This window comes from Lissotriton vulgaris, chromosome 11 (assembly GCF_964263255.1).
Source record: "Lissotriton vulgaris chromosome 11, aLisVul1.2, whole genome shotgun sequence".
NCBI classification, from domain to species: Eukaryota; Metazoa; Chordata; class Amphibia; order Caudata; family Salamandridae; genus Lissotriton; species Lissotriton vulgaris.
Window position 1 is genome coordinate 1,052,070,267 of NC_141699.1, and position 26,904 is coordinate 1,052,097,170.

At 41.6% G+C, this 26,904-nt stretch overlaps 1 protein-coding gene across 19 annotated transcripts in view; it reads left to right on the forward strand.

The window, feature by feature from the left end:
• The window catches only part of TNIK (TRAF2 and NCK interacting kinase), a 724,668-nt gene that overhangs the window by 519,244 nt on the left and 178,520 nt on the right, over window positions 1-26,904 (forward strand). For all 19 annotated transcript variants that reach the window (XM_086944405.1, XM_086944396.1, XM_086944403.1 and 16 more), the window contains exons 9-12: window positions 451-529; window positions 4,327-4,502; window positions 7,833-7,899; window positions 12,863-13,067. In XM_086944405.1, coding sequence (XP_086800531.1) covers window positions 451-529; window positions 4,327-4,502; window positions 7,833-7,899; window positions 12,863-13,067 — 527 coding nt within the window. The remainder of the gene's footprint in view (window positions 1-450; window positions 530-4,326; window positions 4,503-7,832; window positions 7,900-12,862; window positions 13,068-26,904) is intronic.

Genomic DNA, 26,904 nt, shown 5'->3' on the forward strand with positions numbered 1-26,904 from the left:
CATGTGTGCATGCACCCCAGTACCTGCATGGCATGGAGTGCAGCAGTCCATGCCGTGTAAGTACTGATTTTGACGTTGCTGTGCCTATCTTATAGGCACTGCGGTGGGAATGCCAAAGAACTGCCTGCCAGACAAAAAAAAACTCCTAATCTGGCGGTCGGGTCAAAAATGGGTTTGGTGGTGCAGGACCGGGGCGGTCCCACACCGACAAACTCATAATAAGGCCCTAAATCTGAATTAGTAAATCCGGCCGCTCAAAATCAGGGGTTTATTTGCAGCGTCCACCACTGATTTGCTGTTCCTTACAATCTTTGTCACAGTGGTCTCCTTCTCATGCAAAATTCTATGATTCAATGCCAATCCACTGTATATGAGATCCTCATGAAGTACAAGAAGCTTCACAAAGTTGCCATTTTACATAGTCTGACACCTCTTCTCTTTTTCTTTTAGCGCTTTGTGACATGCATCCAATGAGGGCCTTGTTTCTCATCCCTCGGAACTCTGCTCCAAGATTAAAATCGAAGAAATGGTAAAGAATATTTACAAAATGGAGTATTTCACACACACTATTGCACAGTCTGTACGCATACACGTGAATACACTGGATTGCACTGCTGCAGTTTTTCACCAACATTTCCAGATTCCAGGCTGGTGCAATTTTCTACTGAATTTGTTGTGTTTGTACTCAGGCCAATGCAAATTTGCACTGGCTTTTGCACACACTTTGACAAGTGTGAACGATTGGTGCAAATTTTAATGCAAAATTTGTCCTGCATGAAGGCAAAAACCATGAAGTCCACCCATGGGTTTTGAAGTTTGGATGGATACCTATTATTAATCTCTCATGAGAGATAAAATAAAATAGTTCTTTCATTTCACCATTTCTTTTCAGGAAGGACATTTAAAGGGCAACCAAAAAGGTATTTTAAGATATTAAAATACATTTATTCAACATGCAGTCACTTGAAACCAGATGTGGCATCAATGTGCTTTAGGAGGAATCACATTTTTATTAAAAAAGTATTTAGTCATTTCTGACATGGCCATTTCTGTTGGAGGATTAGCCATGGAAGGGAATTGAACTGGATTCAAAATTGGATTAAGTTTGAAATATAGTCAAAACAAATTAGACAGCCTTCTGAAGGAAAGCAGAGCACTGTAAGAATACTGAAATAAAGTGCACGGCTGTCTCCATAATTCATGCAAGCCGACCTTCAGTCTGTGTAAAACTGTTCCAATGGAAATGGGTGGAATGTAGGTTGGGAAAAGCAGTGAATGCTAATAAAATCCCTCTAACGATAGATGTTCGAAACGAGAAAGTTAGGTTAAATTAACATTAAACTCGGGCACAGGTTTTCATTTTAATAAGGCAAAGTAAAATGTCAATTACGTTGGTGTAATTTGTGTATTTTCTGGATTTTTGCCCTTATATTTATGCACATTATGTCATCTCTGGGTCGCTCGGGTAAAAATAAATCATGATGCTGCACCACCGAAACAAGGAATGTGAGTGGTTCTTTTTAACTGCACTTGAGTTTTTTTTTGTTTTTTTTTACAGTGAAGTGTGTTCTCATTTCAAGTTTGGAACCAAAGAGTCACTTTATGTTTAAAACACCCAAAAAAAACCACCAAAAACCATATTTGCATTTCGCATAATTTCGCGTAATTTTGTAAACTTTTCTGTAATAAAGCAAAGGGAATTTATGTGAATTTTGCAGACTCCTGTCTAAGCTGTTTAAAGATTTGTCTTTGTCCTTCTACTCTGACCACCATATTACTTAACGCTGCAGCACACCTGCAGTTATGATGACTGACCATTGTAGAAACCCTAACTAGGGTTAAAACACACATATTCTGTCAGGCAGTAGTTGCAAATATATGTATTGCTCTGGTTGATTGGTCCAAATGCTGTTTTGCACTGGACAGTGGATGCCAATGGGCTTTGTCAAATTTTACTTCAAGGACCAAATCAGTTTGATATCATTATAGGAGTTGGTGTGAGGCATCTTATATAGAGAAATAAAAAGGGGAGCACCCCCAATCAACTGTTGTGATATGGTCTGGGGCCTTGCTTGGTCAGTAGGACTGTGGAGGAGGAGCTTTAAATTTAGCGTCAATTATGCTGGCATATCGTGTTAATCTTAATATGAGAATCAGCGCATCGGGGGGCTTAAGGCAGGGACACTGGTGCTTAAGAGCATGAGGGGCATTGCCCTGCTCAAAATGGGGAGGAGGGGAAGGAAATTCAAGCAGCCTCGCTTGTGATAAATCAGCCTACTATGTATTTTTGTGCAAGGGATTTGCGGTAGGCTCGGGGAGCCCCTGCGCATGTGTAGAGCGAGGAAAGCCTTCGCCCTACAGGCACATGCCAGGGCTTTGACATCACATTGATGGGCATAGGAAGTGTTGGGCATAAGGAATATGCTCACATTTGAGTGTTTATATCTGTGGACCAGGACGCGGTCAGAAAAATGCCATTCTAGTAAATGGTCGGGCGTAGCAGCCGATAAGGGAAATAAATGAGTATGTGGTAACCATCTAAGTGTGGGCCCCTCCTCCTTCACTCTCGCCCATTGGTGGTTTGGGTTTTGATGTTATGGGGCAGGCTGGAGGAGGAGTGTGGCATCCAGTGATTCTGACTTTCAGTTTTACTCTTGAAGTCCAGAAGAGCACGTTGCATTGATGCTGAGGAAAAGCTGTAGTGTGGGACGAGCTTCGAGAGAGCGACTCTTTCAGCTGAGCCTGCTTAGAAGCTTGTGACTGCAACGCTTTGCTACTCTGAGAGTCCGGCGCGGAAAGGGTTGCGCTTGGCTAAGAGCCATAGAACGATGGACACTAGGGCATCACAGGCACGTGAACCCTACCCCCATGTCTGAGACCCAGCAGCCCCTGTTTTCTCAGTATCTCCCCCAATTTGGTTTGACAAGGCATTATGGCATTCTTGAGTATGGGCACTTCATGATGTTTAACCTAGTGATAAAAGCTAAAACTATGTTTTCTTGATTGAGATATTTTCTGGGGTGTTCGTTGTCATGGAAGTCTTCATTTTCAAATTGACTCATTCATTCATTTCAAATCTTTATTTCGGCATTACGCCATAAAAGAACAGTTTAAACATTACGTTTCATTAAAAGTACATGTCAATAACATAAGCACAATCACTTAAAAAAAAAAAAAAAAAAATGGAAAATACATTCTATTTAACTGTGCAACAAAAGTTGAATAATCATGGAGCATGACAATAAAAACATGTGAGACGGGAGGACACCTCAATAATTCTATTGTAAGCAAATTCAATTGTCTAAAGCAGTTAGTGCTACTATAAACAAATCAATTCCATAGATAGGACAATGTGAATGGAGATTAGGAATTAAATTCACAACTGAAGGCCCATTTTTTTCCTACGGTAGCAAATGGCAAGTAAAAATCTACTCACACTAAATATAATCTGTTGTGAAGTATTAGTAGTCAAAATTCTGAGAGCCTGACCACAAGACCTCAAACCTAATAAAAGACATATCGGTTTGATCCATCTTTTCCTCTCATGGGCATAGATAGGACAAAAAAAGAGAATGTGCTGCACATTCTCAATTTGATTATGTTCACAAAGTGACTCCCTTATACCCACTATGGATACATATGTTTCAAAATGAGAACAATACACTTAATTCAACAAAGGAAAACTAAATGTATTTATGAACGTATTAGACAAGAGTGTAGTATGTCCTTTCATTTTGTAACTTAGGCACACTTTTAGAGCTGTTAGTAGACACACAAAGGTATCCAAGGCATGATCAGGCAATGCAAATGATCAACCTCAAGACGATTTATCATTTTCAACACTCTTGCTCTTATGAAGTTCTGTGCTCATGTTTAAACCTGACATATTTAAGAAATGTGTTTTAGGCAAAAGCAAAAAAAATAGTATTTGGCTCATTTATTTACCACTCATCACTGCATTGGGGAAAATGCAATTTTGAAAATCCCGGGAAAAAAATGCTTTGCCGTTGAGAAGTCCCTGCTGATGACATGAAGCTTGGCTGGTGGTCGAAGTACATTTTGTTTATGTGAAACACATAATTTTCTATAAGTAGTGTATGTCTAGCAGAATGTGCACACACAATTCAAGAGAACTTAGTGAATTAGAAACAATTTATATATTGCACAGGGAGCTCCTTTGTGAATTTTCCCTTTCAAGTGGGACGCTGAAATGATTGATACATCTCTATGGTTATTTAGTTCTTTCTAACTTTTAACTCTTTCCACATTTACCCAACTAGTACAAGTTTTTCTAACAAAGAGTTGTTCAATGCACTGTTATTCCAGGTCCAAAAAGTTCCAGTCCTTCATTGAAAGCTGTCTTGTGAAGAATCATGGCCAGAGACCTGCAACGGAGCAGCTGATGAAGCACCCCTTTATACGCGACCAGCCGAATGAAAGGCAAGTTCGCATTCAGCTTAAGGACCACATTGATCGAACTAAGAAGAAGCGAGGCGAGAAGGGTGAGTATGAGAGAGGAGGGTTTTTACATATAATATTAAGGAGGCTGGCATGGCTTATGTTTTTCATTACACACATTAGTACAACCCTTTTTTAGGATCTTTCAGGCAAAGCACGTCTTTGGGAGATTGGTATAGTGATGGGGAGGACATGGAGGAGGTTAATGATCATTCTTAATTTGATGAGATTGAGAGAGAGGTGTATTTCAGAAATGACTTTACTTGTAAATAAAAATTGATAAGTTGTTTGAAGGACTGCCCACATGTTGCCGTTAGATAACCAGAAGCTAGTGTCCTGATGATGAGACAAAAATGATTATTTTTCAATAGTCAATTTATACCGATATAAATTTCCAGCTGAAATCTTCGGATAATAGTTTTGTTTAAATGAGCTCATTCCATCAATTAGTCTTGGGCCTTGACATGGTTATATTGGGTAGAAACAACAAACACAACATTAACATCAGTAGGGCAGATTTGTATGGTAGTACTAAAAATGCAGATATGTGATGAAAAACATCACAACATAAGATGTGTTAATGTGTTCTTGCATTGTGTTTCCCTGGAGTGTAAAACTGAAATTCCTAAATGGAAAATGAGAGATATAATAAAGGAGGAAAGTATGGGGCTCAGAGAGATTCAAAGAAGCCCTAGCAAAACAAAATGACATCTTGGCTTGCTTTTGCATGTCCAACCCTCACTTCTTCCAGATCTGGGAAGGGTGAATATTCAGGTTCACAGTAGTATTTATATGATTAATAAAGAATTTGAATGGCAAGAATTTTTGCAGTGACACACTCGGATTACCCATATTTTGGATCCGAACATTGGTAAAGATGGTATAGACAAAGATACCAACGCACTCAATGGAAGTCCAAAGAAATTCTAGCCATAAAGCAGGGATTCTTGTAGATATTTCAAATCTGTAGTTGATTGTAGACAGATGCCAAGTACCTATCATCCCTATATGCATGTTGAAAACATCAGAAAACAGCTGGCATGTGTTTCATCACATAGTGACTTCAAGGCTTGGTAAGTAATGATACCTTGGTAAGCGAGTAGCGAGTTGAGGGATCTGGAGAACCAAAGTCCGGTAGTTAAAAAAGAACAGAAGCTGCACAAGATGATGCCCCTATCCTTCAGAGATCAGTGGGTCTGTTCCTTCATCCACTGTTGGCAATTAAGGAGACCGTGTAGCATCTTGAACGTGGTCTGAAAGTAATGGAAAGCCACTGGTAGGCTATGGTCCGATGTAAAGAATTAGGTCACCATCTACTACTAACAGCTGCAGTAAAATCATCCAGCTGTGGACCATAAATAGAAGTCAGTGGTTCAAAACAAATCTGTTACTTAAGTGAGACAGTAGTGGGTCATCAGAAAATAGAAACCGCAGTGGTTCATAGGTTTAGCTGCTCCCATCTGACCACAAGAAGCCTACACCTGCCAGACCTTGAATTGAGATAAAAAGAGATCAGGCAGAGACCATGATAAGTTCCTGCCTGCAGAAGTAGTATTTTCGTGTGTAGTCACGGTGTCCCTCAAGTAAGGAGGCACAAACCTTGGAGGAAAGAAAGGCTAAATCTTCCCTGATGTCAGTCTTTCGCTTAGAGGCCGCTGACATGTCAACAATAAGCTCTTACATTTGCAAGTTACAAAATTTCCAGAGCTAGCTCGCCCTGTGTCTTTAGGAAGGGTGTTCTCATAGGCTTTTACAAAAAAAATTGAAATGTTGAGCTAGGTTTAGGTGGAAACATTTTTGCTTTTTAAAGGCGCTCAAATTTAAGTTGGGAAATTTGGTGATGACTCTTGCTGTAGTAGTCCAGAGTACTGAAGGGTATCTTGGCATTGAGTTTGGATGGATGCCAGGGGAATTTTAAATTGTTGTAAGTGGGAAGTTGGGTGAGCCGAGGCGATATGGGGCATTAGCCCTATTTTTAGGTTGTGGACAGGGTAAGAACTTAATGGACTGTGGTGAGGAGATGGGTCTTGGCCATTTTTGGGTGCTTTGGGGAAGATTGCTTATGAATGTAGTAATAGCAGGGTATATACATATATATTTACCTGTTAATATATTACAAGCCACGACACAATTTGAAAAAAACATTGTAAGACATAATATTATAAAAGAATACGCTTTGGTAACAGGATGATCATGTTAGAAGGGAATTAAAATGAATTGTAGATAACACTGTCCTTTTGCTGAAGAGGGGGGTGTAGTGCAGATTGAAAACACCAAGAGCATCTCGTGACCAACCAGCCTTTCAGCTATGCTGTGTTTCGTGGGAAAGCCTAGTTTAACCCCCACACTACTTTGAATTCGAACCCCACATTGTATTTACTTTAATTATTGCCAGCATCGTCACATGGTTTTAGATCAGAAAATCGTAGAATTGGGTTCTGGTACATCATATTTACTGTCACCTTGGTCTATAAACTGTACATCCTGGAAAGAAAGGTTAATGCATTGATTGACTGATGTACTAGCTCGTATTATGCACAATGCAAATGCATACTCTTCTGGTTGCTAATGAGCTGTACTTCTTTAACTATCTGCTTTGTGTGGCCAGAGAAAGAAGGCTGACGAAATGTTGAAATGCAGTTATATAATTTCCACCCTGCAGTGTTGAAAATGCCTGTTCAATTTATAGTAAAGCTGGTCCCATCAGCAATGCAAGGACAAAGGTTATTTTTTGCATTGTAAATAACAATGTCGTATTCTTAAAGCAAACTACTTCCTCTTTTGTGCCCCATCCCCAAAGTGTTATCTTATCCTTGGTAAACAAGTGGGTGCATGCACGAGTGGTTGAAAGGATGATGGATTATGAAACCCGAAGAATTACTCCATTTGTATTCCTGAGATGGGTAGGTGTATAATGCATCTGTTGCACGTGGAGGATGAACTGTGGGACAGTGCGCGGGTTTATATGAGGGTGTTGTGCAGATATGTATGTGTTTAGAGAAGGCAACCGAGACTATATGTGAGTATAGGTGATGGAGATGAGGCTCAAAGATGTGCTACAATCATGGTGGAATGGTCAGAGGGAAAGTTACATCTGGCCTTTAATTGATGTCTCAGTTCTTTCCAGAGTTATTGCCTGGCTGAGGTCATTTTGTGGATGGCTTTGTGCCTCCATTCCATTGGACTTCATGGCCATGTGTCCTTTTCCCTAGTATGTTTTCTGGAACAAATGTATACTTATGAAAATAATTCGTATTTTTTTAAATATGCTCTACCTCTACTTCTCAATCTCAAACTTGTATTCCCACTTCCTGCAATTTTATAGTTTGCAAATATCATCTGAAAAACTTCTTAATATTAATTGACTTTTACAGATGAAACGGAATATGAATATAGTGGAAGTGAAGAAGAAGAGGAAGAGAATGATTCCGGAGAGCCAAGGTAATTTTTTCCTGTCCTGGTCTTGTTTGTGAAAGCCTAAAATGTTTTCATGGAGTACACAATCAAAATATCCAAAAAATCAATGGTTCTTGTATTGACACATAAAGCCTGAAGCACTAAGGTAAAGACTATACCTTCAAAAACAAATCTGCAAAACAATAATTCAGATGTTAGAAGTGAAAATGGCATCATTGCATCAGAGCAGCCTTTGTCCAGCTCTCCTCTTACTGCAACTTCCTCTCTCTTTACTTCAAATCTCTAACTCAATCTCCAACTCTCTTTCCATCACCTTTTTCTCAACCTTCTCTACTTGTCTTCTGCACTCAGCCATTGCAACTATGGAAAGCTCGAGTTACTATCAAGCTAGAGAATAGTACACACAAATAGAAGGGAAGAGGGTAAGGCAGGGGAACAGAATTAACAAGTAAACAGATGTCATTATTGGAACAGAGAACATCCGGGAAACAATGCTTACGTTTTCAAGGTAGTTGTAAAATGTGACTTTTAATTTAGGTTTTCGGCAATTAAAGCCTTGGTAGCTGAATTAGTATTATTTTAATCTTATGCTCAAGTCCAGTATTTTTTTTAAACACCCTTATTGTGTATTTTCTTTAAAGGGCCTGGTTAAATCTTGGTTGGCATGCAAAATATTATTGTGGCCGGATTAAAAAAAACATTTTTATATTCACATGCAGACAAAAATTATTTTTCTCTTTGTGTCCAAACCAATCAGGATGCAGTTCATCTTTGTGCGGTTCTTGACCTGAGAAACTTGAAACCCTGTTCAGTATCTCCAACAAAGGACCCCTCTTTATTGACAAACACCAACTAGCACGAAACGTGTAGAGATGTCGAACACCGGTGCTTATGTTGATGTGTGTGTGTGGGACTTCTGTAGAGAAGCCCTAGCCAAAAAGCAGAGGATTGCTGCATAGGGTCAAAGACGAGCATAAAGTCAACGACTGATGGGAGAGGTGCCTGGTTTATGGATTGCTGATGCAGTGTGATGTTGTGTTCTTGAAAGATGTGCGTCGTCAACTCTTTCCTGAACTAGGGCAGCATTGTGGTGATCTTGATGAATGCAGGGATGTGGTTCTAGATTCTGGGTGCATAGTCGGAAAAGGTCTGCTGCTTTGTGTTTTTTCTCTTCATTTGTACACAGTCTGCAGTCTGTTAGGGTTCTGGCTTAGGGTGTGCAAGAACCCAGAGATGGTGAGCTTGTCTGCAAGATAAGTGGGTGCCCTGACTGGAATGGCTTAGTCAAAGATGCTGCTGGTTTTGAAGATGGTGGGGGCCAGCCAGAGCTCCATTAGGAGGGGGTGATGGGATGCTAGTTCTTCCAGCTCTGGATGGACGTGGCTGTGGCATTTAGGATGCACTTAAGGAGTGCCAATGTGGAATTCTGGTAGGACATGTAACTGAGTGTTACAACTATCCAGTTGCAAGGGAAGTAGGGTCCTAAACTTGCTTTCTGGAATGAACTGGTTCACTTTCTTTGGAGATAGCTGGTACCAGACTGTCTGTCTGTTGGCAATGTGTTCCTTGAGGTTGACGTTGGTGTACAAAGTGTATTCTAGTGAGTTCGTTTCAGTGAAAGTCAGGGTTCCAGGCAGTCAAGGTTTATGTCATTGAGCCAGGTCTGTACTGTTTCTTGTTTGTTGTTCTTGATAAATAGCAGGAATTCGGTTGAGTTGAGCTTGACGTAGTCGCTGGACAACCAGGTCTTGATGATGTGCAGAAAAATTGATTTGTGATTTGCATTTAACCAAAACGCACTAGGAAACTGGTGCTGGCTGCTAACGTGCCAGCAGTATGCTCCCACTGACAATTCAACAAAGTGTAACTGAAATAGGCAGGAGGCCAGGCTGACTCCCCTACACCCTACTGCTCTCCCATCAGAGAAATGGCCACAGAATGTGGCTGTGGTGGTCCCTGTCGTCGCGCCACAGAAAAACCTGCATTGAGGCGATCTGAAGCAAGTTGTTATCAATTTTAATTATCTGGATCTCCTACTTGGAACCAAAAATAAATGGAGTGGTGGCAGTCACGTGGTAAAAAAAAAAAAGTCCCAAGTGCCACTTAGGCCGTCAGTTTGGGGATGCTAGCCATTTTCAGCAACATCTTGGTCCAGTCTGAGTGAAATGTGCACCTGCTCACCTGGCTGCTAATAACCTGAAGACTTTTCCATCATTTGTCAATTCTTTTCAGAACTTTTACTCGCACAATTTGGTTTCCATTGATTGCCTCTTAGTTAGTGTATTTTTAAGAATATCAGAAAATGTAAACACGGCTTATTGGCAGAGCAGTCTGTCAATGGCCATGAACTGATTTGTGTGACCGTAAAGTGAGCATGCGCATTGCCTGAATGTTTACTGACGCCAATGGCGCGTGAGCATTGGTCGAGCAGTGGAATGGCCAATTTCACACTTGGAAAAGGGGTGTATTTATGACATCACAACTTTAAAAAAAAGTACGTGCTAGTGTCGTCGTGTGTGCCCGTTTTCATCCTCTTGACTTGTTTTTAGCTACATTTGTTCTCTGTGTGTTTATATCGCTGTTTATTCAGTAATGTCTGATCAGACAAGGACTCCAGCCATTGCCCCTCGGTCTCTTTGAGACATGGGCATATAGCAGCGAAAACCAGCTTGTGAATGACTTTGGGCACATTACTATGTTGCCTTAAAGATTAGCGTACCAGCAGGTGGCGCTAGATAGCTTACTTTTTGCTTAGTAACAACCACAGCTATGTTTCATATAAGCAATAAGTTGTCTGTGGAATTTTCAGCTCTACTGTAATTATTCAGTGACAAAATGCTTAGTCTGAAAAAAATACGAAAGATAAATGTTACTTAAATGTTTGTTTTTATTCGTTTTTTAAGTATTCTTTTTTTTACTACAAGTATGTATATCGTATCAAGTTATGTTCACTCTGTATAATACGTGTTTAATAAAATAATACATGTGCTGTCTTCCTAGTTACTGTTTACTAGAGATGATACATTTCTATGCACAGCCCTACATTTTTAGAAACTTGTCCTTTCATTGTACTCTTTCCAATGTCTCAAACGTTCCCATCTCTTCCATGTAATTCTCCCTTTCAAACTTCCAGGCTTATGTTCAGTGTCCTGGCACTTTTATGTTTCCAACACAAAGGGCCCTTTGAAATCCAAAATACTCTCGGCAGAGAGGCAGCGTGGCTAATCCATATAAAGAAAATGGCCCGCAGACTTTATGTACTCATTATGTTGGAACTTGTCCTGAGTTTCGAGCTCAATATCCCCCAAACTCCCTAAAACAGAGTATCAAAAACACACAGCGAACCGATTGAGTAACACGCACATAGTATAGAACTGGAGACACTGATTTACAGTATTATTTATAGCGCTTGGAAAGAAGTTGAGTATTTTTAATTGTATTTATATACCCCTAGATTCATCAAGTCCCGTTTTGCGAGTCCTTAATAGCGATTATTAAGAATCGCTATTAAGGACTTGCAAAACGGGATTCATGTAGGAATCGCTAAATAAATTGCGATTCCTACACATTCCTTATTTGCGATTAGCAATTTGCTAATCGCAAATAAGGATGCGATTTCAAGGGTGCTAGGGGTGTCCAAAGGACACCCTGTAGCACCCCTGAAATGTAATCTACATTGGTGTTGCGCACACACGTCCAAAGGACATGTGTGTGTGCAACATGCAACTTAGAAAAATGCATTTAAAAGCATTTTTCTAAGTTTACGCTATTTACCACGATGTTTGACCTCGCGGTAAATAGTGGCCCGAAATTGCGATTTGCAATGCATCAATATCGGCTTTTGCGATTTCTAAATTGCGAAAAATAGCGATTCGCAATTTAGAAATCGCAAAAGCCTATGCATGATTATTTTGTAATTTTTTATGCAATTCGGTAAAAATCGCTATTTTTACCGAATCGCATAAAAAATGCGAATTTCAAATTTGCGAATTCGCAATTCCCATTCATTCCTATGGGCCAAAATGCCCATAGGAATGAATGGGAATTGCGAATTCGCAATTTGAAATCGCAATTCATCAATCCATTTCAAGGGTGGAGAGGGGGGTCCAAATGACCCCCCCCTGCACCCATGAAATGCACTTTTACCTATAAGTTACATACACACATGTCCTAAGGACATGTGTGTCTGTAACGTAACAGTTTAAAAAATGCATATTTGTAAATTTTTAAACAATTTCGCAAATTACCACGAGGTTCAACCACGTGGTAATTTGCACTTGCAATTTGTAAAATCGCAATTTTTTTAAGAATGATGCATTGCATTTAAGGAATCGCAAAATTGCGATTCCTTAAATGCAATAGTATTTTAGAAAATCGCAAAATTAGCGATTTTCAACAAAAACAAATGATGCATCTCAAAAAGCATTTTTGGAATCGCAAACGGCCGATTTTAAGGAATGGCACCGTTTGCGACTCCAAAAATGCTTGATGCATGTGGGCACATATGAATTGCATTTAAGGAATCTCAAATAGAGATTCCTTAAATGTAATTCCTCGCAATTTAGCGAATTCGCAATTACCGATTTTTGCATTTGGGATCATGAATCCCAAATGCAAAAATTGCGCTTGCAAGGGCCAGATTCTGAGAATCTGGCCCTTTGCGATCCGATTTTTCAATGATGAATCTAAATGATGACGCTTACCACCCTTGACGAGGGGTCGAAGCGCTTAAGTTTGATTTGCTTGATAGAAAACACGTTATTGATACTGTTGCGCTTGGAAATAGAAAAGGGCATTTCTATTTTTGAAATTTAAATGACTGGTAAATATTGAAATCGTGGTCAAAATTCAGAAATTGGTTTGGAATGGCCTTTGAACCGTAGCACAATTGATAGTCCAACCCTTTAAAGAGCCTGAAATAGGTAAATGGTTGTTCGTGGGTCTCTTTTTAAATTGCTCTCGCTCCATTTCTATTTTCCATTTCCAGCTCCATCCTGAACCTGCCTGGGGAGTCGACACTGCGGCGGGACTTCTTCCGGCTGCAGCTGGCCAACAAAGAGCGCTCCGAGGCGCTGCGGCGACAGCAACTGGAGCAGCAGCAACGCGAGAATGAGGAGCACAAGAGACAGCTCCTGGCCGAGAGGCAGAAACGCATCGAGGAGCAGAAGGAGCAGCGGCGGAGGCTGGAGGAGGTAAGGCGGAGGTGGCCGGAGTAGCGCCTCGTGAAGGAACCTGGCTTCTAGGCGCACGTGCAAAAATCCAGGTCTTGAAGATTCTGTGTCTATAAATGGTTGGCCATTCAACCAATGCAAAATGGAGGGAAAAAAACACGTTATTTATTTATATATTTTAATGTTGAAGGAATCATATTAATAGCAGAAATGTTGTACATCAGACTGTACACAGCATAATATTAGACCAGTGTTCGTTAACAAGGACCACAGCGATTGACCAGTACGGATTTTCATTTTATCTTATTCTAGATTTTTTGATAAAGCTCTCCTAGTCCCTGAAGAGTGGGAAACACTTAAAAAAATAAGAGTTCCTAAAGATGGATTCAAACTTGTCTGATGCTAGAAGGGGCAAGAGAAAACATATGAACGGGGAGGGGGGGGAGGTGTCAGATGGGAGTAATATTAATTTGTGGTCTTCATCAGAAATAGTAGTCGTTATGTGGGAAATGTTACCAGCAACAACATACTTACAGGTTAAATTATGTCTCTAAACAGAAGCACACACATATACTTATGATGGATAAAGAGTTTTGTGAGAAGATTTTCAGCAGTTTTCGTCAAGTAACTGGAAGTGACTCTTGTAAATTGCTTCCTCAGATTTGGACAAGACAAAATCTGTGTAACCCTAGAAAGGGAGACTAGATGAAGGGAAAGAACATGTAAAAGATACAACTGGGATCAGAGGAGTAAATATGTATCCATCAAACTACATCTTAAGTAATGTCTTCTGATTTTTCTTGAGTTTAAGAAGTTCATCATCTTTCTCGGTTAAGAGTGAAGGGAAATACAAAGTAGAGCACCCGGGTAACCAAATATTTGTACTCCACCGTAGATTTGACTACAAATCAGAGCAGGTTGGCTCTGAAAGGATGTAGCTCTTATGCTGTTCTCCAGACACAGAAATACTTTTGCCCTAGCAAGCAGCTACCCTAGCTAACTAGTCTGTGTTAGGAGATCACGCTTTTCCAAACAGCACGTCAAGCCTATACAGGGTCTGGCCGCATCAGGGATGCAATTGACTCTAAACCGAATCTACAGAATTACAGAAGGTTATACAGGATTGGCTATGGTTGATGGTTCAATTGAACAATACTAAGGCATCCAAATGGAATTGTTCGACTAAGGTCGAGACAAAATGCATCAACACGTGTTTGCAATTAGACTCATTGTCCTGTAAGCTGCAGGGAGAGACACTGAATCTGTACTACACTGCTTGCATGCTTGACCTCAAATTGTGGTCATTATCATTCCTCTGGGGATGAGTCTACCAGTAAAAAGAAGAAGTAGAAGATTATTGTGCATGATTAATTAAAATCATTGCATACACTTATCATTTTAGAAATTCATTCACTTAACACAAATAAAGTTATTAAAAAGTTAAAACTGCCTTAAAATTTAGGCCTTTGAGCTTTCAAGCTGTTGGTTAGGAACTGTGGCAGCATTTTTGATCTAAAGACTTACATGAGATCATCTTTTGATATTGGGGCGATGCCATCAAGTACATTAAAAAACACATAAATAAAGGGAGTGAAATAAAAGTTTCTTGTAAGTTTGCGCCCAGTTCTCCTGAGAAAAGTTGACAGACATGATTATTCGTGTTGTTCTTAGCCAACCAGGCCTCGGTAATGAGTACAAAAAAGCTACAGGTTCTGGGTAACTGAGTATCGGCTATGAGCTTGTGTGGTGCGAATAATTCATTGCACAGATTACTAAACAATATAGACCTTTGGCTTGGTGACCAATGGGCACTTGTGTAGTTTGACGATTTTGACAGCATTATCAGGTTTGCTAGGTGAAAGTGCAACGTGCGTTTTGCATTAAGAGACCGTGTTCACGAGTAGTTGTGGCAGCCTGCCTTGGTTCAGAGCGTGCCAGTTGGAGTTAGGATGTGCGTGGTCAATTTGTTGTTTTACCAGTAGACTTTCTTGGACTATGCTACTGCGTAGATCCTGTGTTGGCATTCCTCATTTTCTGGAAAGATTGTCAGAGCTACAAGAACCAGTGCATCTATCCACAAATATGACCTTTTTTACACTGTGTCATATGTTTACCTGTCAAATTAATACTGAACTGAGGCCCTTGGCCAACTCAAACCAATGCAAACAACCTCTTCAATCTCACACCCGTTTAAATGGGGTGAGTTTTTTAATTCATCTCCCAATCCATTGACTTGACTGCCAACGATGGTTTTCCCTTATATACCTTTGTATCTTTTTTTAAAGAACCTTAACATCATCCTTCCCCCTGTTTCTTATCACAAATATTACCGCACTACGCAAATATGCATTGCAATATCCTTGCAATGGTCTACATCTTGGTAAACTTTTGAGATAAGTGCACTCTCAAGGACAGCTTTCCCACAGTACTACAGATTTATTTCTAGCACCTACAGAGCTCGAGCCAAGCCACATGTGCAACGAGGCGCTGTACATAGAACACGCTAGATCCAGTATCCCATCAGATAACAGATATACATATCAATGTTTTTATCTTTAACTTTACACCTAGGCATGCAGTCTATGTACGATTAGTTTTGAACCAGTGGCTTTGAGCTTTTTGAAGAATATCTAGAGATTGTCTTTGGGTGATTTCATTCCATGGTTTGAGTACAAAGTGCAGGAAGGCCTCTTTAACAACTTTCAGTTTCTTTGAAGAAGGGTTTTCTAAGCGTAGCTTTCTTTTGTGAGGGTAACTCTTTTGTCCCAGATGTACCTGGTTTTTAATTTAGATAACATGGATAGCCTGAGTGCATTGTTTTATGTCTAATGCATGGCAATTTGAAGGTTATTTGTGCTGCAACAGGGAGCCGGGGAAGTTGTTTCAATGTTGGTATTGCATAGTCTGCTTTTCTAGGATTTTTGTCCAATTTTCCTGCTGCATTCACGATGGCCCTTATGGGAGAGATTGTGGATTTACAGCAGCCAACTAACATAGAGTTGTAGCTGTCAATCGAAGAGAGTACCAGATTTAGCACTGATGCCCTACTCTGGGATGGAATTTTGAATTGTTTTCAGCAGGATTAGTTTGCGTGTTGCTGTTTTAGAAAGGTGTTAATATGGTCTTTGGAGGTTTAGGAGCTGTTGATTGAGATACTGTCAGGTACATGCATCAATATTGCATTTTGCGATTCCTTAATTGCGAAAAATAAGGAATCGCAATTAAGGAATTGCAAAATGCTATGCATCAAGAAATCGCTAAATAAATTGCGATTTCTTAATATTCCTTAATTGCGATTCACATTTTGCGAATCGCAATTAAGGAAAACCCATTGATTCCTATGGGCCAAAAGGCCCGTAGGAATCAATGGGAAGGCATTAGCATTTTGCGATTTTCATTTTGCGAATCGCAATTTGTTAATGCATTTCAAGGGTGCTGAGGGGGGTCCAAAGGACCCCCCCCTGCACCCTTGAAATGTTTTTGTAAGTGCAAGTTTCTCACACACATGTCCAAAGGACATGTGTGTGTGTGTAACATGACACTTTCAAAAATGCATTTTTGAGCATTTTTGAAAGATTTCACAAATTAACACGAGGTTCAACCTCGTGTTAATTTGCTCCCCCTATTTGCGAATTCGCAATTTTTAAAACATTCATGCATTGCATTTAAGGAATTGCAAAAATGCGATTCCTTAATTGCAATCGCATTTTCCGAAATCGCAAAAAATTGCGATTTCTTGTAATTTGTTGTTGATGCATCCCAAATAGTGCTTTAGGAATCGCAAACGGCCGAATTTTGCGATTCGCACCGTTTGCAATTCCTAAATCCTTTGATGCATGTACCCGTCATTGATTTAGCCGTGGTACACTTTTCGGGGACATTCTTAAGGGGTTAAGCATTTCCATAAACATTTACAGAGTGTGAGTTGATTTTTGTATTGCAGAAGTAATTTGATCTTGTTTGGGTTGAGTTACAGCAAGAAAGTAGATGTTCGCCAGATAGTGCCTTGAAGGAACATTTTCAAGTTGTAGCTGTCTGAGGGGTTGGCGTTTGAGAGATAGACCCGAATATCAATGTAAAGCCTGCTTGCATAGGAGGCTACTGAATCAGCCAGAAGTTGTTAGAGTGCTGCCCTACAAGAGGAAGATCATATTCTTTTAATTGTATTTTTTCATCAAGAATGTTATTTTGAATGTGCGATTAAAAAAACAATTAGTTTGAGAACAGAATTCAAGCAGCCGACACTGAGTGCAGAAAAAGAAAGGACCCATATTGCACAGCCATGCTGTTTTTCCTAAGATTGCATTATATTTTTGTGTTAACTCCCTGGAACATGCACAAGAAAAGTGCACAGGAACACTGAAATTATGTCTTTTTATAGATTTCTCAGATTTGCAGACCAGTGTGAGACGCATAGAACAGAAGAGATTACTCGGAGGGAGTCAGAAGTCATGCTTTGGAAAGACAAAGCAGAATGCGAATGGACGAGTCAGCAAGGAAGCAAGAAACGCTCCATCAGTGAAGAAAATGCCAGCCCCACTTAGAAGCCTAAATTTAGGCTTTAAAACATTGTTTTAATTTTCCTTCCAATTGCTGTTAGCAGAAGAAACACAAACAGCTATCTGAATAATTTAAAATCTTTGTGGCAGTATTTATTATAAAAGCAAGGCAATGCTATGTATGGGTTAAGATAGTGCATTTCGGCTCCTATATGTCATGCTTTACTGGCCATCTGTGGTATAGAAAAGTAGGCAACCAGGCGTGCCCTGAGACTGCAAGTGGCCTGTCAGTTTTTTCACAAATGTTATATAAAAGCCTGAACTGAGTATAAAAAGAAGTTAGCCATGCCACTTGAAAATCTAAAATATAGCACATTCACATTGACTTCAGAAAAACACGTTTTGTTATATTCTCAACATATATTTTTTTGATAGGAAAACAAAACTATGCATTCTTTCTGCTCGCCTAGTGCCTCCAATTCAAAATCTCTACCATATGTAACAGGCATTCACAAACTGAAATATCAGGACAAACTCCTGTGTGGGAATTTTGAAGGGGACATTTCATCTTTCTATGTGTTTTAAGCAAAGGAGCATTAACCCCACTACTGATACTTAGAAAATACAAAAAATACTATTTTTTTCCATACTTAACTTGCATTTTATATTTTTCAGTTATTTATTGATTCTCTCCCTTGCCAATACATTTCACTCTTTTTGATCCTTTTCGGGGCTAATTCTAACACATACGCACACTTATCAATTTCTCAAGATCTGTCTGGACACACGCAAATATATGCATGTATGTATGTATGTATGTATATATATATATATATATGCGGTTGTGTAAATGTTGGGTGTATATATATTCTCACTTAAAAAAAGAAAAGTTAGTCATGTTATAGTTAGATGCTGAATTGAGACAAGGACTAACAAAAAAACGAATCCACTTAAATACGCCAGTTCTAGTTTAGTCAATTAATCATAACTTGCGTCCCCTCATGCAATGCTAATTATTATTTAGTTTGCACGAACCCAGCAGCTCCACCATGCTTTATGCTGACAACAACACAAGAGCAGCCATTCGTAGAAAGAGAGTAGAGGAGATCATCATCCCCTACTAACATACTCAGTGTCGGCTGGTATGCCTCGGTGGCGGGGGTAGAAAATTAAAAATAAATAAACCCCCGAACACGTACCTTGTCCTCAAATTGTCAGCCGTTGCCTCTCTGCCGCCTTTCATCTGTTGCAGCAGGAAGCACTCGGGCTCCCCGCCAGTCACAATGCTGCAGTGTAGCGTTGTGATTGGTCTGACCGCCGTGGTTCAACGTTCGGCGCTCAGACGGGGGCAGGGAGCTTGGGCATGTTCCCCACCAGGCTGGGTAATACAGCCTGGTGGGGAAGATGTAAAGTGCACAGAAATATTTGGCTGGGCTAAGACGGCTGACCCAACAGTCATGCCCACTAAAAGTGTACTCGCCACTCCGGCCCCTGCTCTGGTCAGCCCCTCCCTCCCCCACATAGGAACTGGAAAAATAAAATGGTAAAAACGTTCCGTTACTATCCTTTTATTTTTTCCCATAACATATTCCTGGCAATTAGCATGGGACTAGCAAAAATACACTAGCCATCTGCGCAGGAGTAAAAGTAATGTTATAATTACTTACCTGTAATTGCATTACTCTGAGCCCTATTCCCTCACTTGCAGCCATTAGCACGTGAGGCCGACATCCACAACAGACACCAATCCCACTTAATTAAAAAAAAGTATAATAACAAACCTCCTGTTAGTAACAAACTCCAACTAACACAAATGTCAGTTGCTCTGTAGGGTGAGTGGGAGGGACCATGGATGCAAGCAAGGGAACAGGACTGAAAGTAATACAAGTAAGTAATTATGACATAACCTCCTCGTCCATTCCCTCACTTGCAGCCAATAACATGTGAGAAGCAACAAGCAATAAAATCAGAACAACTGACAAAGCCAGTTGAACACACAAATGTATTTAGACACATGACATCAGGATGTCATCTATTTTATCATAGAAAAAAGCACCCAATGACCAAACACATCAGAGATACATTAAACCTCAGCAAGTTTGTGATGCTTAGCTAATAATGGAGGAATCAACCCTAGTCGCAGTCTGGCAAATTTCCACAATGGATGTGCCTGTGGCCCTGCTACCATAGGTGCCATAGATCTACCCTGAATCGAGAAAGGAGTAACCTGACCTTGAACCTCATATGCTTTTGAGACCAATAACTTCACCCATCTGCTCAAAGTATGGTTCCATCTTATGAAAGGGCTGAAACTTCTGCACATAGACCAGAATCTCCCGCCCGACCTCTCAACAATGTAACCTCCCTTTCTCCAGAGACTCAGGGGAAGGGAAAAATTGTCAAAGAATAACTGCAAATGAAAAGAATACCTAACCTTCGGGGTAAAGGCTAGAACCGGCACCAACACCACTCTTATCAAGAAACACCTTGCAAAAAGGAAACATAGAAGACAAGGCCCCTAATTCCCCAACCTCCTGGCCGACATTATAGCCACTGAAAACAGTGTCTTAAACACCAGAAATTGAAAATCAAACTCCTCCAATGGCTCTAACGGAGCCGACAACAAGGACTACAAAACCACTGATCACTCCCAAGAGGGAACAGACATAACTAACCTGAGACCAGAATTAGAAAGGCCCAATTAGAAGTGCCACTAAGATGTCTTCACCCACCACATTCTTCCATGGACCCCTGAATGCTTGGATAGCCACTAATTGTACTCTCAAAGTGGACCCAACTGTCAGACCCAACTTTAAACCATCCTGTAAGAATTCCATTATCATCAGCAAACACTCATTAGTAGGATCAAACTCCTTACCCCACACCAGTGCTGGTTATAAGAGTAACGAGTAGACCACTTTCTTGACGGCTGTAAGTTAGCCCGAAGGGCTCTTAAACACCTTGCCCTTTCAATCTCCTCCTTTCAACCTCCAAGCCGTCAAGCAAAGCTTCTGTAGACTCTATATCCTCAGAATGGGGAACTCCAGGGAGGACAGAACTATCGGGAGAAGCTACTCCGGGGCCATCAACAAGAGTGGAAATTATTTAGCACGTAGGCACCGGGGAGTCACCAGAATCACATTGGGTCCCAACTTCCAAACTCTCACCAAAAATGGCCTGAAAAGAGGAATTGGAGGAAAGGCACACATCAGGCCCTCGGGCCACTGACATGACAGTGCATTGATTGCCCAAGCTTGAATCTCCCTCTCCTTGGCACATAACTTTGAAACCTTTTCCTGGCTCTGGGAAGCAAGCAGATTCACTCCTAGAAGACCCCACCAGAGAGTCAAGTGAGAAAACACCCTCTGTTCCAGAGAAAAATCAATAGAAGGACTCTCCTAGCTGAGCAAATCTGCCATCACATTGGCTGAACACTGAATGTGAATAGCCCTTGGAGAGACCAGAGACTCCGGAGCTCATGAAAATATTTTCTGAGAAACGTTTCCTCCGTCTGCTGAAACAGGTCCCCGCTGCCTGTTCACATAGGCCTTTGCATTGACATTGTCTTTCCTGACCAATGCTGCACTTTCCTATAACTGGGCCCTGAACACGAGAAGAGCACTTCTTATGCCCTCCACTTCTCTCCAATGTGAGGTATAGCTTGCTTGAGTGCGAGTCCAACAACTCTGTGCCTGCAAAGTGCCCCTTCCCCCCCCAGGTGCCCAGCCTGACACATTGGTGTCTGTAGTAAGAATAACAAGATCGGGAGGAGTTAGCTCTACCCCATGCACTAGGTTTATTGTGTCGCACCACCATCCCCTTTGAGACATCAGAATTGTGACACTGGATCCCAATCACCCAGAATCCAAGTGGCCAACTTGTGAAGATGGAACAGAGCCCATGGGACCAGAAAGATTGTAGAAGCCATGTCTCCCTAGACCCTTAGCCGAGATTCCACCCTCAGATTGTTGTGTACCAACAGACTCCTGCCATAAACTAGCAGCTTGACCGTTAATGTTTCTTGTAAACACACTTGACCCTGCAGAGTGTGAAAATGTGCCCCAAAACGTTCCAGAACTTGGGACGGATCTAAGGAAAACTTCTCTCAATTGTTGAGGAGCCCATGAGAACGCAGAACTCCTTCTGTATGGGGCAAGAACAGCTCGGGCGAGTGGGCCTGCACCAAACTGTTGTCTAGATACAGGTGCACAAAAATGCCCTTTGCATGTAGAATTGCAACCAATAGAGACAGTACTTTGGGGAATACCCCCGGCGATGATTTTGAGCCGAAAAGGAAGGACCAAAAACTGATAATGGGGGTCCTCTAGGGCAAACCTCAGAATGTTTTTGATGAGCGCATTTGATAGGAACATGGAGATAAGCATCCTCCAATTCTATGGATTCCAATCACTCTCCCGGTCTTACCAAAGGGATAATTGACTGCTGTGTCATCATCTGAAAATTAGAGTCTGGATCCAAGCATTGACCTACTTTAAATCCAGCACCAGCCTGTGTGCACATGAAACCTTTTGTGCAAATAAAAAAATGGCATAGGTCCCTAAGCCTCATTCTCTTGGAGGAACCTGAATTATCGCCTTCTTTTGCAGCAGCAGCAGATCCAAACCCTGGATCAGACAAGATGGTTTGAATCCGTTGTTGGAAGATGAGTCACCCGTGCATGGGAGAGGCTCTTCCAATTCCACCACATAGCCCTCGTTGACGACACTGGAAATCCACACTTGCCTGTGATGTCTTGACGCCAAATCTCCACAAAGTGAAGAAGCCTCCCTCCAACTGGGAATCCACCATATTTGTCAGGAGCATGTCTGGACTAGCTCCTTCTTTTTTAAAAATTCTTTTTTTATTAAATCTTTCTTTGGTGAAAAACACCTTGGTTGATACTTCTGCTTGTGGGAAAAGTACCCCTGGAATTCCTTACAAGGAGAAGACTTAGATCTGTTATCCCAGAATCTTTTGAAGTCCGACCTACCCCTATACGGCAGGGTATGTTGTCTGTCCTTAAAGGCTTTTGAAACCATGGAATCCAGCTGATCACCAAACAACGTATTCCCTTTAAAAGTATTGTTCATCAAGGCGGATATCTCCTCTGCTTCCGTCTTCGAATCCCTCATCCAGAGGTGGTGTCTGGCAGCCACCAATGGACCTGAGGACAGCCGCTCCATACCAGTAAACAGTTCAGATCACTCAGAACCCACCTGGATTGCCACTGCCAATTCCAACGGATCGAAATCTTTAATTACAGACTGTACTACAGGCTGGCTTTTAGAGCAAGATTCTCACCAACAAATGCCTTCAGCCCCATAACGAACTTTTCTCTGAAGGATGAGTTCGGGTGTAGTCCTCGTGATTATTGGTGGTCCTTCCAAATAGCGTTGATAGTATTGAGTAAACTTTGACATTATGAGGAAGAACCTCCTCACCCGCCAACATATAAGGTTTCTGAAAGAACCTTGGAACAGAAACGTTATCCACCTCCTTCCATTCAGACATCACCATATCCTTGATTGTGCCATGGAATGGTATTGCCATGGTACAGGGTTTGGAGTACTGTGGGGATAAATCCTCCTACTCATTAGCTATACAAAATGGAGGAAATACCAGATTCTGGCGCACCCGAGACAAAGTGTCTCACATCTCCTCTCTTCGAAGATATTTGCCGGAAGACATAGAGGGCCGCTCTGAGTCGCAAGATGAAGATTCCGGAGACTCATGAGCCTGAGGAGATCTGCCCACCTTCTTATTGGCAACCTCCAACGCCCTGGCCACCGCAGCCTTAATCATATCTTGTTCCACGGACAGCGACAGTAAATTAGGTAATGGATCAGCAGAAGTACCACTCCTAGACGGCACTTTTGCTGGAATCTGTTGGTCCTCATGTGAGGAAGGTGAAGAATAAATAACATCCTTCCTCTTCATAGTAAGCTTGCCAGGAATCCTGCCGCAATGAGTTTCAGAAACACAAAACGCAGAAGACAGTACCCTTGAATAGGTACAGTGCCCAATATTCACCCAAGAATAGATACTGTACCATCATAAATCCAATGAAGGACTGTGAAACTAGAAGCATCAAACTATCCAGTCAGCAATTGCCTAGAATCAACATTAGTGCATAAAAAATATGTCCCAAATGGGGCCTTACATGTTCTGGCAGGGTAGCACCGCTCCCTCTGTGCCTTCCGTAATGAAAGCGCTTGCCCTGAGTGTAGAATGACAGGAATCTACCCTCCGTTCCTGGAAGCAGTGCCCCAGCCACAATGGGGCCGCCTGACTCCATCAAGTTAGCCCTATGCCATTGGGATTCTCCGCTGCCCCGCAGCAGAGTGCACTTGAGCAGCGCGGCTCCACACCAAAAATATTGCAGAGGAGGTTGTGATTCTTTGAAATAAAGGACAAGGTCCTCCTATCCTTGATCCTCCTTACAAGAGCCACTTTCTTTGCTCGCACACAACCATGGCGCTTTCTGAACTTTGAAAACTCCAACACCACGACTGTCAGCAATGCGCCGCCATCGCCGACAGGGATTGTAGTAAGGAGACACAAGAGGTGTGGTGGGGGAGGTTTTTTTTATGTGTTTTTTAAAATAAAGTGGTATTTGTGTCTGAGGAGCAGGAGGCCTCACATGTTAATGGCTGCAAGTGAGGGAATGGATGAGGAGGTAATGGTCAGTCTGCTCCAATATTTGGATGTTGCGAACAGAAGAGGGGCAGGGCTGACTTTAGTGCTGGTAGCGCCCAGTGCGACAATGCTTGTTGGCGCCTCCCAATGACAGCCTTCTCCATGGATTCCCTCTGCAAGGTGCACATGAATTGCAGCATAAACCCACTGTGCTACCTTATGAGGAGTCAGAACTTCCACTAGACAAACCTCCATCTCTCCCCAGCAGCTCCATTAATCACCAGAGTTACTTTCACACATCTAGCAGGGGCTTCTTGAAAATTGGACATGTGCTAAATGTGGTTCTTGTTCTGCTTGTTTAGTATTCAATATCCCAGCAGCCTCTGCTCTTACCCTCTAAGCCCATTGCTTCACCACACTCTATGTTGATGAAGCACATGGCAATGAAATACCGTAAGTTTAAAGCAGAACAGTGGCACTGTATTTACACGAGTGCTCGGCAGATTGCGCTTTAATATTTATAGGAATGTCCAGCCAGCCGAACAGAGGTGATGGCAGAGATATGAGCTCAGAGAGCATGGTGCTGTGATGTAGGAGGCAAAGGCCTGGGGGCAATTACAGAAAATAGAAAGCTGCTACAAGAGGGAGGGGGCTCAGTAATAATATAGAAAAGTTAAGATGGAGCCTACAGGAGTGATTGGGGCAGGCACACGGGGGGGGGGGGTGCAAGAAAGCAGCTAGGCACAGAGGAGGAAGATGAAAAGCCATGCTCTCCAAAGGAGTACAAAAAAGGTCCAATGTCAGCCAAACATGAAAAAAATAAAATAGTTCCCTGACATCAGCAGTGGAAGAAAACACACCCATTCACAACACTGTGAGACCGAAATGCTACCAGGTGGGACAAACCCACAAATAGGGAGAAAGATCTTTGAAAGAGGAACAGGAAGTGAGATAGATCACGAAGCCAGCCAATCATGAGCAGGGGGCTGTCCCCAAGCCCATGCTGTAAATAAAGGAAACATTAGATCACGAAACCAGCCAATCATGAGCAGGGGGCTGTCCCCAAGCCCATGCTGCATGTAAAGGAAACAGTAGGTCCGCTTAGGATTCAGCTATAAGGCGAGATCTAAAATGCCGCATTTATCATTTATGTAGATTTGTGTGCGTAGTCTATAGTGAGTAAGGAAATGAATCACTGTAGGTGTCAGGAACTTCTAAGTAGACGGAACCTACAGTCATGATATTAGTGTGAGTCATTAAAAATAACAAGGCACAGAAGATCCTGTAAAATGCGGTGAGGAGCACATATATCCCCTCCCCTTTGATGTAATTGCTCACCTGCCACAACTGAACATTCAGTCAGGCAATATTACACATATATAATAATAATAATAATAATATTAATAATAATAATAATAATAATAATAATAATAATATTAATCCACATTTGTAAAGCGCACAATCACCCGTAAGGGTCTCTAGGCGCTGGTGGGGGCGTCGGGAGGATTAAGCAAGCTATTGCCCAGAGTCACATGGTGCTGGGCTAATCTGCCGCCGGTGGCGGGGATGAGGCACTGGTCGGTATAGGTGCCCCATTAAATGGTAGAGCCCCATCTGAACACTACATGCCCATACTGTGCCTACTTTCAGTCTTTCTCGCCTTGTACTAATATCTACTGCTCAAGTTCTCCGCTGCATCAGCCATCTTGAATGTTGACCTTTTTGAACCTCTCTGCAGGAATCGTTTTGGCTTATTTTAAGAGCCATAATGATCCCTGCTACACATTGTATCTCTTCCCTTTCTCACTTCCTCCCTCCCTCCCCCCAAGTGCTGGCCTTTGAAGTCCTATTTCCAAGCTCCTGCAAGTCTCCAGAGGTTTTTTTTTTGCTGCATCTCTTCCTTCAAATGGCTTCCCTTGAGAATTTAAATTTCAGGTTTTGTGCGGCAATCAGCGCACATTCTGAATGCCATTTAAGATAACAAAAAATGCATTTTGTCTGATCATTCATAAAGGCTAAATGCACTAAAATGTCTGCCTAATGTCTTATTCATGTACTGGGGCTTGGTGTGCTTTCAGGAAGCATGAATATCAAAGATTGAACTGACACACACAATGAGGTGCCCCAGCCAGAAATTGAGGTATTTTTTGACAACTAATAAGATGCTCAGTTAAAGGATAATTCCAGGAATTCACTGATCTTCGGTGAATCATAGCTTTGACTTTCAGTTGTTTCCCATCGTCAGTTTAACGTGTAGAGGCTTGCGTCACAAAAGAGAATGTGGCCGTTAAGGCCTACAAATAGAAATACTGTACTGAGGCAACACAGCAGGCGCCAACCTGGATTTTCAGCATAGGTTGCTCAACCATTGTGCACAAAACTGACAAAATGTACTTATGCTAGTGGCGTACCCCTAGTGTCTTGGGCTCAAAACAGTGGTTAATTTGTAAAAACATAAGTGCCGGGGCTCTCAGCAGGAGGCAGCTTGCACCAGCCCATTTATCCTGCACCGCGGCCTAAAACAGAACCAGCTGCTAACCATGAAAATAGGAAGAGGATGTGGTGTAATGGCCAGAGCTGCCAACTTCGGAGCTGGGAAACCAGGTTTAAGTCTCAGCGTCGGCTCACCATCCTGTGATTCTGGGCAAAACACTTAATCTCCGCCTAAAATGAATGTGTCCTTAACTGGTGCTCATGAAAAGTGCCAGTGTTGATGAGTACGT